Consider the following 14107-nt stretch of genomic DNA (forward strand, 5'->3'; position numbering starts at 1 on the left):
CAAAAAACTCGACTCGGGCGCAAAATGACATTTAATTGACCATTTTACCCCTAGACCTCAAAATTTTGACCCGAAGCCTACCAAAACATCTCAAAACATAATAATAAGCATTTCTTAGACGTAAACTCGAGCCCGTTTCAAAGCTTATATGATTCGTTTTAAAACTTGGACCGGGGTCCCGATTATAACCCGAAACTTAACCAAAATTTTTCCAACTCAAACCATGACTCGAACCCACATGACCAGCCTTTAAACCACTTATTTCAGACCACTTATGACCCTAAAATAGTAACCTAAAGTTTCTGGAATTTTCTATACGTGCATACTCGAAACCCTAGTGGACCAACCTTTCTATATTTTCGATCCTAGCTCAAGACCAAGCGGACCAGCACCTAACCAGCTATACTGGGACCATGTTCGAACCCTGGAGGCTCTCCTTGACCAACCCTAGCTAATCATACTATCTAAAACACCAGACCCTTGCGATACCCTCGAAACTGCGCCGCACAAGCCAACCGAGCCACACATCAACCTAGCCCTTCGACCAACTCCTAGACCACAACCAGATATTCATGGCCCTTTCCCAGCCTTGTCATGGACCCAAGAGGATCGACTCCTTGGCTGGAATTGAGCCACGCACGGCTGGACACACTAAAGTACTCGAACAATCCAACCCAAGCCCTAACCGAAAGCAACTCGCATAGCTACCCATTCCACTCGACCAAGCCATGACTCCAGCCCCTAGGTTCCTCGTCCCTTGACGTGCTTAGCACCCTAGCAATGTAGACCAGCAGCCCCCTCATACAACAATTCAAGAAAAACATGAGTTATGCGCAAGAACACGCGTTTTCATGAACATCCGAAGCAAGAAATGTTTTACTCATGAAAGGTTTATGAAATCTTCATATATGGCACATGTATCAACATAAATACAACATGTATGATGCGAAAATAAAGAAACATGGCGTGCCTTAATGTTTATACACTCAAAGACTCGAAGATACGTGCGTAGGACTAGCACCGGAGGAGCGGGGATGAAGCTTTCTTTGAAAACTAAAGGGGGCCGATGGTTGCTGCTGAAAAAAAAGAGGGGAGGCTGCTAATGGAGGGGAGAGGCGGTAGGGTGTTATTAGGTTTAGGGTCAGCTTAGGGTAGTGTTTAAATAAAATACAAAGCACTAATGTGTCTTAAATTAAATTTTAAAAGGATTAAAAAGGTTTTGAGCCCATTAAGCATTAAAACAAACCCAGCAAGCCCAATAACACTCCCGAAAATATTTCGTTTTGGTACATTTTTAAAAATATTATCCGAACCCTCAAAAAGTCCTCCGAATCGTTAAAATTTGCGTACCGGTTAAAAATATGATTCGGCGAGTAAAAATACTCTACAAATGACCAATTTCAAAATTCTCCCTTAATTATACCTCATATTAATAATAATTTAATAAAAATATTTACTAATTATCCCCGATCTCCATTACTCGTTCGAGCGCGAAATGCAACTTAAAACCCTAATGCATGAAACTTTAAAATACACATGCAATAACACCTAACTATGCAACATTAAGGCATTAAATGCATAAAAATCATTAAACAAATAATTTAAGTAAAACCCTAGATGGTATGCAGTGAGGTTATGTAGATCAAATTTCTTAAACCTTACAGTTTTCCTTAACTCATTTGTCCAAACCAAAACATTGGGTGAGAAAGGAAAAAAATCGCTGAACTCAGGTATTATACAAACTGAACTAATCCAAAGACAAACAAACTCTTGAAAAAACATATATATTGAGCTAAAATTTGGAAAAAAATTAAAATTTTAGAGGAAATTCACATAAAGATGACAAAAAATTGTCAAATCTTCAACCAATCTTCGTACAAGAAAAAAAGGAAAAAATTCTCTTATTTGCATTATAACAAATCAGCCAAATAAGCTTGAACGAGCTCAAATTTGCCAGAAATGACACCTTTAATCGGTAAAAACTAAGCTCAAATGATCTCAAATTTGCCAGAAATGACACCTTTAATCGGTAAAAACTAAGCTCAAATGATCTCAAATATGCAAATCAAAATTCAAATATGTACACATTGATATTAAATAACAAAAAAATATTTTCGGAGAAGATGAAGAATGCCTTCGCTGTTGACCCACAACGTCGGTAATAGAGCTCACCGCTGGAAGACTTTCGTCTGATGGAAACACCTGTTGGAATAGGAGAATCGACAGAGGGAGAAGACACATATTAAGATATGAGGGTGAAGTGAAAAACAAAGGAATGGTTAATTAATTTAAATGTTTAAGTCGTAATGTACTGTTTAATTGCAATGAGGATCTATAATTCAAAAGACTTATAATTGGCATCCCTTAATATTGAAATCTGATATGAGATCTGATTCATAAATTAAAACTATTATCCAGGATATTATGCTAACTTACCTCTTTGTCCAAATGCCAAAATTTCTATGTTTTTCTATATATAAAAACACTAAAAAAACTTGGTTTAATTAAGTAAATTTTTTTTTAAATTACAACTCGTATCAAAACTCACTCAGGTCATCTCCAATCTTGCATCAAAATGATGTTTAATTGTCATCCAATGTGAGTTGCACTATTTTAGCCTTCTTCCGCGCCAAATTTGGCGTAGAGGAAGGCCTCAGCGCCAATGTGTTTTTTTTTATTTCTATAAATTTTTATTTTTTTTATAAATATTTATAATAAAAAATATAAATAATAGTATAATATATATTTTATTATTTTAATAATTAGATATTTAATAATAAAAATGAAAGAATAATAATTATTGATTTTTAAATATTAATATTTTTATTTATGTTAATTATTAATAATTAAAGAATAATTTGATTTAATGATTTATAAATAATATAATTAAATACAAATACAAAAATTAATATAACAATACAATTCATAACTAAATTGAAACGCATAATTGAAACACATAATTCAAATACAATGAATTAATATATGTATGAACACTATTCATAATTAAAATATATTAAATAAAATATAATAATTAATATATATCTAATAAAAAGAATATTTCGAGAATATTCTTTTTTGTGTAAGATTTGAATTAAATGGGCTGGAAATACATGTTGTATTTGATGTAAAAATTGCATTATTTTAGTGTAAAATTTACATACAAAAAATAGATTTTGTAGTTGGAGATGGCTTCGTATGTTTTCATTTATCTCGAAGAACAAATGAAAAAAAAATCTCAACCATAATGGGTCTTCTTGTAAATTCAGTATGAGTTTGCTTTTATTATTTTTTTAGGCGCTTTTGCCAAGAATATAGCGACCCCAGTCTCAACTCCACCTCCACTTCAAAAACAATACAAAAGAAAGAAAATTGCTTCGGGAAGAACCCTTATTCCCCTTCCATAAAAACATAAATTCAACTCGTTGAAGGAGGGCAAGAAAAGGAGATGGCGGGCTACAGGGCTAGTGAAGATTATGATTATTTGTTCAAGCTTGTTCTTATTGGTGATTCAGGCGTTGGAAAATCCAATCTTTTATCAAGGTTCACCAAGAATGAGTTCAATCTGGAGTCCAAATCCACTATTGGCGTTGAGTTTGCAACCAGAAGCCTTCATATCGATGGTAAAGTTATCAAAGCTCAGATTTGGGACACTGCTGGTCAAGAAAGGTCACTCCTCTTGCACCCCTCTTTCAAATCATTCTAGCCTGATTCGAATTTGGTGAATGTATGTTTTTTTGTTGGTTATATATAGGCATGTTGTCATTTGTCTATGATGATTGATTGTTGGAAGTGGGAACAATTTGAAATGTTCATTTCTGGTTTGTTGTGGAAAGATTATACGGGCTGTTGCTGGTGTACGTGGAGGCTATAATGATGCTTGTATTTGTTGAGTTGTGATCGGGGTTCTTTGTTTTGATTTCATTGTTATAGGTAAGCTAATTCATTTGCAGAGTCATGTGGCATATCAATGAACTAGAGGCTTACGATTGGAATCAAATATGCTTCCTTTCTAATTTTATTTGTTTATTTTTCTGCAAATTCTATTCCATGATGGCAGTAGTACATGTTTGGCTCCAGTTTTTATGCGTAATAAAAAAAGCCGCAGTGAACCGACCAAGTGTTATGGACTTCAGCGATGATTTAGACGCAATACTGTATTGCTGTTTTCTCCGCCACTAATTGGAACTTATACTTTCTTGTTTTCTGCTTCGTGGGTCTATTCTACTTGGAACTTATACTTTCTTGTTTTCTGCTTCGCGGGTCTATTCTATCTGGATATTTGAATTTACCTATTTGAAGATTCCAAATTTCTTTGCCTTAACTTTTCTTTATGATTAAAATTCAACTGATGTATCCTTGGTTACGATGGCTCAAAGTTAGGATTTCTCCGTTTAAGCATCAGTTCTATTGGTATGATCGAAGAATGGATGTTGTCTTTCAATGCTCAAGTTTATAGTTTGGACATTGAACCAGTATGCATGTTTTAATGATTTCCATTCCCATTGTCATCATATGAAAAAAAATGTATCACATGTATCCCTGTATCTGAAACTCAATCTGGTTCACAAATACGATGCAGCTCGGGGTGGTTTTGATCTCTTTCACAGTTATTAATAAGCACTATGCGTTCATTTTTTTATATATTTTTTTATTTTTGTATATCTACTTTGTTTTAACTTTAATAAAAGTTTGGAATTGTGGATGGCTAGAAGTTTTATAGCTGCTTATCTTCCATTATTGATGAAGTTGTATTGAGTGGAGTTTTTTACTGTTTTTATGTGGGATTTGAAAATTGTCTAATCACGTGCATCATTTGTTTCTTTTTTCACATTAATCCATGCTTTTTCTTGATTTTGTTTTTATCGTTCTTAGTGACAATGATTATTTACTTTCATGTTCTGCAGTATGAGTTTTTTAAGACAGAGAAGTTTTTTAAGACATAGAAGGGGTGATATTCTACCATTTGTTTAGTTTGTATCCTTAATTTGAAGGCATACGAGGTTAATTTGCATGTTCAGTGTGTGTTGTTAAGTATGTTGTTGAAACATTTCATGTTCGCAATCTTGATTTTGACATTAACAAAACATGTTATTTTGTTACTGATGATTTACCTAAGTGCGCAAGAAGTTGAAACTGATCAGGCTTCAAACTGATTAGTTACTGCCTAAGCTGAAGCTATCAAAGACGTAAACTGAAAAGCCAATTGATTGCCCGAAACTGAATCAGTTCAACTGATATATCGTAAATCAGTTCAACTGATTGTCCAGCTGATAGGTGGTTCAGCAGAAGACCTTCAGAAGCCCGCCAGCTGATGAAGAGTTCAACTGATAAAGAGCCCAACTGAGCAGTTCAAATGAAAGAGTGAAATCAGTTCAACTAACGAGTCAACTGATTTCACCATCCCAACTGAAGACCGGTTCAACTAACCAGTCAGAGCATCAGTTTGGAATCAATTAGTTTGTAGAACACGACAAGCTTATCAAAGGTGGAATCCAGTTGCGCGCATTAAGGAAAAGCAACTGCATTATCAATAGTATAATAATGGACGTTGCAGTAAAGCTTAAAGACAAAATGTTCCAGAATGATTGTCGGAAAAGTCGAGACACAAATTTCAAGGAACACATTCAAACTGCAACGATCACATGTGATGAGTCTTGATGTACGGTCGCAATACTACTATAAATACAAACCAAGACAATCAATAAAGAAAAAAAGGTGGAAAAACAAGAGAGAGAAAAACGGGCACGCTTATTGCATATCAACTTATAAAGAAGCAATCAACCCAGTTGAGGGGACACTTCAAGTTATATCAGCTTAGTGTAGAAGATTATTTTCCTCAGTGTATGAGAACATCTTTCGGGTTGTTTTTAGAGATCAGTTCTCACACACACACACCACCACTCAAATACCGTCTTGCACAAAGACGTAAAACTTGTGTATGTAGTCTTTGACACACACACGTTAAACAAGTGTTGGCTGGAAAGTGATGCCTTCAATCTAGACTAGGAGTTCAGTTAGGCAGTGTGTAAGTTCTAAGCTGAGTGGGTTTGTACAAAGTGTTGTATAAATCAAAGTCTTCTAGTGGATCCTACCCAAGGTGGTAGAAGGGGTAATGTAGGAGCAGTTGAAGTCTCCGAACATCCATAAACATATCTTGTGTATTAACTGCTTAACTGTGTTTTAAACTGACTTGATCAGTTCAGTTCTGTCCACAACTGAAATGATAGAAGCCAGAATTGATTCCCTGTATTTCAGTCGATCAGTTTGCACAAGTCATTAGTTTTTAAAATCTTTCAGTTTTTCTTAACGAATGATTACTTTGAGTGTTTTCCGCTTGGTTTGAAACCAAACTCGATCTAATTCATCGGTGTATACATTCTTAGAACACGAGCTCTTGCAGCTCATTGAGAATATTGTGTTTGAAGCACCCTCGCAGGTGCCCGAACCGATCATCATATGTTTTTATGGAGGACGAAATTTTTTTTGAATGAGTTGATTTTGAATTTTCATTTGACTTTTTGCACGTTTTTGTTATGGCTTTTGTTGCGTTTATGAATGAAACAAACTTCTGCCACCTGGAAGTATTCATCTTTTTCGCAACTTTTCTTTTTCTGAATTCGGACTGTTTAAACTAGTGCAACTTTCATATTGAGAAACTTGCTGAACTAATAGTGTTATACAAATGATTATATCACTTAAATCTTTAGCAAGATGCTACTTGTACTTGCAGAATCTCTTTGATATTTACTCTCCAATTTTTTATACGCACCCTCCAATTTTTTATAAGCACATATTTTAATAATCTTGTTCCTGTAGTTGGTAAGATGTAGTGTGTAGATTCTGCTATGTGTTAACTTTATTTTAACTAGTTAGATATTGCGAGTTGTTTAAGACTCCCTGTTACCTCCACATCAGGGCTGGTTAATGTTTCAGACATGTATGAAAAAATCAATGTTTTTTAAAGCCTATGCGGCCTCTTTTGAATGTTTATATGTCATTTGTATCTTTTAAACTTGTTAATGAATCTCGTTTCTTATATAAAAATAGCCCTGGGGAAGGAAGTTGTGCTACTTCTACTGACCTAGATGATTACCGGTCAAAAATTTGCACTTATTATTCCTATATAGTTGAATTGATGTGAGATCAAATTGTATTTATGAAGCCTAGTTTGTTTAGATTCTGCAATCTTACTTGAAGATTTTCTTTTTTACGATCATACTCATCATAATAACTCAAGGCTTTCATTTCCTCTGATGTTGAAATGTCAGATGCACGGGTTTGAAAACCACACCAGGATTCAAATAAAGAAACACTCTTTCTTAATTCTTATTAATATTAAAGATTGATGTGATGTTTTAGTGACTTGATAAATTTCATGATAACCCTGACAAACAAGGACATCTTGATGTTGGTTGTGTTGTTGGGTATAGTTCTGCGGTAAATGAATCACTTTGTGGACTTGTCTGGGTGTTAACTGGAATTGGAATTTTGTAGTGAAACATCACTGTCGACACCTGAGTAGTATGCATCATTCAGAGTTTTGAATCTCACATACTTTGATAAAGTCACAAGGTGGAGAAAGCCAACTCGTTATATGTTGACATTTTGGGCCTTTTAGTCTATTTCATTTAAAATCACGGCCTTTTTCATTCAAGATATTGGATTAGTTGCTGAAATGCGTAATATCATCTTAATATTTTTGTGGTTATTTTCTTGAGTTAATGGGCAATATTTATCCCTGATGGTCAATGATGTAATTTATGCTGATATATTATGCATCTTTATTGATTTCTTCATCTAAGATCATGCATTGGAGCATTGAAAATGACTTGATGAATGATGATGGATAAAGGTTATAGTGTGGAATTTTGTATGCTATTTAACTATTTTTTGGACTTGAATTTGAATGACTCCTTTATATATTTGTATTGAAATTTTTACAATGTTTGTGAATTATCAATGAGTTGGTTGGTTGATTCATTTGATGTTTTTTTAGATATATATATATATATATATATATATATATATATAGAGAGAGAGAGAGAGAGAGAGAGAGAGCAAGAGAGAGATATTATAAATATATTATTTTGCGTTTGCATAAACATGTACACACGTACATACCTATATATATAAATTGCGTTTGTATAAACATGTACACATGTACATATATACATATATATGTGTTTATATATAGATATATGTGTATATATATAGATATATATGTATATACACACGCATTTATATATATTATTTTGTGTTTGCATGCATATGTACACACATATATTAACGAACCTGTCTTCCTATTTTGATCCTAGCTTTCTGAAAATGTCTTGTATTGATGCTGTGATCCACTCCCCTATCTGTGTTCATGGTAGTGTTGGGCACCGGATTGTTCGTATGCTCCTGGATCACCATTTACATCTAGTTTTCCTGAGCTGGTTTGTTGCAATTTTGCATTCTTTAGTCTTTTCCTTTTTCTTCTACTGTATTATCATCTTTTATTGTCCCCAGAAATGCAAGCATGAAGAGATTATATATTTCACAACCGAAAAAAAATATTATACATAAATTGTTCAATAGTCTAATTGAGGCATCAGTACTAGAGCTTGGCATTGATTTAAAAACCAAATTATTTCTTTTATCTATCTCTTCAAATTGAACCACCCTAGAAATGTGCTTAGATATATTTTCTCACGCGCTGAAAAAGATTTTTAGATGCACGTACTTGTCTTTCAAATGGAATATCTGCTTTTTTTTTGTTTGTATAATCAGTTGAAGAACAAGAAATTTCTCGCAGTAATTTGGCTATGAATCATGTGGTCGGTTAAAAGGGTGAAAAACTGTTTTAATGTATCTGGCCTTCGTAAAAAGCCCTTTTTTTAAGAATAAAACAATTGACATCTTCATGTAAATTGATATTCATATTGAATAAATTCTGTACAAGTGTTACCTTGATTGGTTTTATGATCTCATATGATGATACTTTCTATGTTTTACACTCTTATTTCAGATTCACATTCTTTCAAAGTCCTTGTGTTTGCTGTTGATCATCCAAATGGGGTAGTCGTTCGCCATTGATTTTTTTTCTTTTCAAGTGAAACTGAAGATAACATTCGTTTTTAGATAAGAATGGTGGGCTTAGTATTGTATTTTACCGTTTTTGTTATATATCTACTCGAGTAGCTGTCGGTTATGCAGCCTGTTGCATATATTTTGTGTTGTGGATAATTTGTTAACATGCTTTTATTCTCAAGTTTTGTCTTAAACAATTGAAGTGAAAATTAAATATTAATGCTTTAGCTTTTATGAGCTACTGTTGTTCCCACTTCAGGTATCGTGCCATTACTAGCGCTTACTATCGAGGAGCTGTTGGTGCTTTGCTAGTGTATGATGTCACTCGACGTTCCACTTTCGAGAATGTTCTGAGATGGCTCAAAGAATTGAGGGATCATACTGACCCAAATATTGTAGTCATGCTCATCGGAAACAAATCTGATCTTCGACATCTCGTGGCCGTTTCGACTGACGATGGAAAAGATTTAGCAGAGAGGGAGTCTCTCTACTTCATGGAGACTTCTGCTTTGGAAGCAACAAATGTGGAGAAGGCATTCTCTGAAGTTCTTGCTCAGATTCATCAGATTGTAAGCCGGAAAGCTGTTGAGGCTGGTGATGAAACTGCTACTTCTGTTCCAACAAAGGGGGAAACAATCAATATCAAAGAAGAAGCTTCGGTTTGGAAGAGATACGGATGCTGCTCAAACTAGGCACATGGGCAAGGTCTGAGGGTAATTTTGCTCCTATTGCATTTCTTTTTCTTTACATCATTACAGCACTCCAGCGCGCTCTCATTTCAACTAGATATCTGGGTGCATTTCAACTAGATATCTTCTTTTTTGTTTGCTATAAGAATGTATCGATCTCAAGAAAATAGAAATGGGTCTTTGGTGAAAACTCTATCTAGGTAGTAGTATAAACTGATAGCTTTCTTATCAAGGTATGGAATGTTAAGGAAATTGTTGGTGCTTTAATAAGGATTGTTAATTCCAGTATTATTTAACAAGATTTTCCTCTATCAAATGCTTTTACAACAAGTATAATTTTACTCTAAAAGTGAACTCGGAATTTGCATTTTTGGGAAACTTTTTACACATTCAAATGATGACAAGATTATAAAGGGATTATGTGAAGTTGAAGGAGTGAAGCTTAATTTATTGATGATACTAACGTTTGAATCTACTGTTCCTTACGATGTGATATGAAGTTGTCTATTAAGTCAACGTTTGTCCTGAGCTACCACAAGGCGTCTCCATGTCACACAATGACTTGCCATGCTGTCAGTGTTGGCCTGATCCGGCTGCACGAGGGTGGTGCTACTCATCGTGGTGAGTTAGACATCGTAGAGCAAGCCGAACGCTCTAGGTCCAAGCTCGATATCTCGCAGGTTGGGTTGTAGACGTAACTTTTCTCAGGGAGGGTGGTCGGGAGGGTGGTGGTCGACGAGGAGGTGTAAGAAGTGGATGTGCCAAAAGTAGCCGCAGCGGTGGTAGGATGGATGGATCGTGGTGGTCGTGGTGATGAGAGTTAAGAGTGTGGTTGATTGACTTGTATGTGGTGAGGAGACTGCACCCGTAGCATCCTCCGGCTCATACAACATTTGCAACCAATAAACAAGTGGCGAAAACCTGAATTTTTTAATATATATAAATATAATTTTTGATATGATGTCTGCTTATTGTACTCACCAATGAAATGACATTTTTCTATTTGATTTGATGAAAAATATCTAAATTATATATATATATACTAGGAATGTACACGTGCGATGCATGTAGGTGACTAATAATGAAAAATATAATCACGAGAATTAGATAATGTTTAAAGTCGTTTCAATAACATCATGTTTATAAGTATTTATCAATCTAAATATATCAAAACACAATACATAAAAACACATCATGACAATAAATCATATATATTCACTTATTTATATGACATTTTTCAATTCGCGACATAATACAGCTCTCTTAAATGATAAATCAGCAAAAATATTTTTCATTCAAATATCATTCAACATGGAAAAAACAATAAAAATAAAATTAACAGAATAGTGAATTTTACCAAAATCAAAACTAAAATTTACTTAAATAGAGTACACATTTACTAAATTATCATAATAATGTTAAAATAAAATCATTAAAGTTGGTATTAAGGTAAATATCACTTTTGATTTTTCTAACTTTTAACACATTCCGGATTTTATTTAATTTCTATGTTTTTTAGAATACATATTATAGATAATTAATTTTATATCAGAATCAATCATTTATAAATTAATATTGGTGATTAATAATTTAAGAGAAATAAAATTTTAACATAATACCACTCAAATATATATAGTAAAAAACATATATAAATAAAATAATATGTAATACTCAGTTAAAAAATTTTATATGTAAAATTGTAATATATAACAAATGATAATAAACTATCAATATAATTCATATTTATTATAAGGATTATATTGATTAAATTTTTTTTAAAGATTATATCATAAATTTAGTTTAAAATTTACAAGAAAAACAAAAAGAAGAACGTGTATTAATGTCCAAATATATCTAAGATGGACAATAAATCACAAAAATTGACTAAGAAATGTAAATAAAGAATTTTTTTAAATAAAATTTAGAAAGTAAAGAAGAATGTGAATTAATGTCCAAATCTATCTAAGATGGACAATGAATCACAAAAGAACCCTTAAAAAGACATATTGATTTAATTTGCTAACTTAAATGAACAAGGAAATGTAAAAAAATAAATTTTTTTGGCATAAAATTTAAGAAATAAAGAGGAATGTGTATTAATGTCAAAATTCATTTAAGATGGACAATGAATTACAAAAAAAACATTTAAGATAACCTAATAATTTAATTGGCCAACTTAAATGAACAAGGACATATAAAAAAATTCACAATTGAAGTGGTATATTTATATGTATGTTAGATATATATATAAAGATTTGTTCTGTCAAATGTATTCTGATGATAGTTGCTTAACCAAAATGTATTCTATCTAATTATTTTCAAGAAACAAGAGATTGTTGGTAAAGAGATCTTTAGGAAGATATAAACGTGTTAAACCACCCACCCCACATGTAATGAAAAATAATGAATTCAATTTCTTATACAAAGTTTGTTCACTGTTGTTTACTTATTTATGTCATCTTAGCTTCGAGTTTATCACACAAAAACTTTCCATTGTGATTTACCTGATAGGCGTGTTTTGCAGGCTGCTACTATGTTATCCTTTGGGTTTACCTAGAGTGTATCAGAAGCAATGGCTGCGAGTTCACAATGTTAAAAAAATAAAAATAAATAAATAAATAAAAATAAATGAATTACATTTCACATATTAATATTTTCTCGATCGAGTATGTCGCATAAGTTTACCTAGTGCGATTTACCTATCTGATGTATTGAAAATCCCAGAGATGAATGGACAAATGATGATAAGAAAAATGTCTACCTCGATAATGTGGTTAAAGACATACTGTATTTTCAGTAAGATCAAAATGTATAAGACAACAAAGAAAAATTGGGAAAAACTAATTTAGTTGTGTGAGGAAAAGTGAACAAACAAAAGAAAACAACTCTCTATTGTTATATATAAGTTTGTCAACATCAAAATGAAAAAAAAAGGAAAATCAATGTCTGAATTTGATAAAAAGTAAGTAGCATTATCATTGAACTGAGTGCAATTAGAAAAGTATATAGTAACAAGAAGTTATCTTGAAAGTGATATGTGGTTTGCTCAAAGAATAATATGTGAAAACAACGATAAAGAGGGAATCTAAATATTTGAACAAACTAGAGTTGCACGATCTTTTTGAGGATTTAAATGCGTACGGGTTTGAGTTGCAAACCAGAGAGGATGACCAATCTACCTCTCAGTTATTAAGGCTCTAACTGATGTGAAATTGAATCCATCAGTTTCAAATGAAAAATCAGCTGAACAATTAAGCAATGATAGCATGTCATTGTTTGTTAAAAAGTTTGGAAAGTTCATGAGGAAGAATCAAGTATCCCACCAAAGATATTATCAAAAAAGGGAGTCAATTGATGATTCTAATGGCTGTTTCAATTGTGGCAAGACTGAGCACTTCATAGCAGATTGCCTAAACCAAGAAAGGATGACAGGAGGTCATCTGAGAAGGATAAGAGATCTTTTGACATGAAGAGGAGATCCAAAGATGAGAAGAAATTTTTCAAGAAGAAGCTTGACAAAAAGGTGTTGGTGGCCAAGGAAAGCAAGTCAAAGTGGACTGATTCTGATAGTGAATCACCTGAGTCAGAAAGCTTAAACAGTTCGAGTGATGATGAGGAAGTGAAGTGCTTAATAGCCAATGATGCTAAGATGGAATCTACTAGTGAACAGATATTTGATTTTAGTTCAACTGATTTCACAAGAGATGAACTTGTCACTTCACTACATGAGATGATAAATAAATGAGTACCAAAGACTTTCTCTCCCATTCGAAGAAGTTAAAGCTAAGCAAACTGATCTGCTAGACAACAAAACTGAACATGACTGAGAACATTCTAGTGAAATCTTGAGTCTAAAGGCAGAACCTGCTAAACTGAAAAGCGAGAGTGAAAGAATACATTATAAGAACCAAATGTTAAAATATGATAATATGAAGTTAACTAAACTGGTTTTATCATAGAACAAGTCTTCAGTTTCTTTAACTAAAATGCAAGATTTGTGGAAACCATTTGGAGACAAAAACTGTGAGTATCCGGATTTTCGATGCAAATCATGTAAATAGTGAAATCCAAATTTTTAAATCAAAAACTTCTAATTAAAGAAATTCAACAATATACGTAAATTTTCAGCTCAAAAGCTCGGAAAGTAGCTCAAAAAGAAGCCCATGCAATGCAAAACCATAAGAATTGAGGGAACGTCGCTTGGAAGAGGAAACCCTTAGCTTACAAGCTAAAACCCTCAGCTCAAGGAAGCTCATTGATTGTCGGGGAGAAAATCCCTAGCTCATGGGCTTAAACCCTCAGCTCAAGAAAGCTCATTGATACTTGTCCTAAAGCAGACAAAAATT

The 14107-nt window shown here is 33.2% G+C and overlaps 1 protein-coding gene across 1 annotated transcript; it reads left to right on the top strand.

The window, feature by feature from the left end:
* Positions 1 to 3316: 3316 nt before the first annotated feature.
* Positions 3317 to 9833, top strand: LOC142555055 (ras-related protein YPT3). Its single transcript, XM_075665700.1, has 2 exons — positions 3317 to 3666; positions 9332 to 9833. The coding sequence occupies exons 1-2, from the start codon at positions 3446 to 3448 to the stop codon at positions 9762 to 9764; spliced, it is 654 nt and encodes a 217-aa protein (XP_075521815.1). The 5' UTR covers positions 3317 to 3445; the 3' UTR covers positions 9765 to 9833.
* Positions 9834 to 14107: the final 4274 nt, after the last annotated feature.

Source organism: Primulina tabacum, chromosome 9 (assembly GCF_025594145.1).
Source record: "Primulina tabacum isolate GXHZ01 chromosome 9, ASM2559414v2, whole genome shotgun sequence".
In the NCBI taxonomy this organism is placed as follows: domain Eukaryota; kingdom Viridiplantae; phylum Streptophyta; class Magnoliopsida; order Lamiales; family Gesneriaceae; genus Primulina; species Primulina tabacum.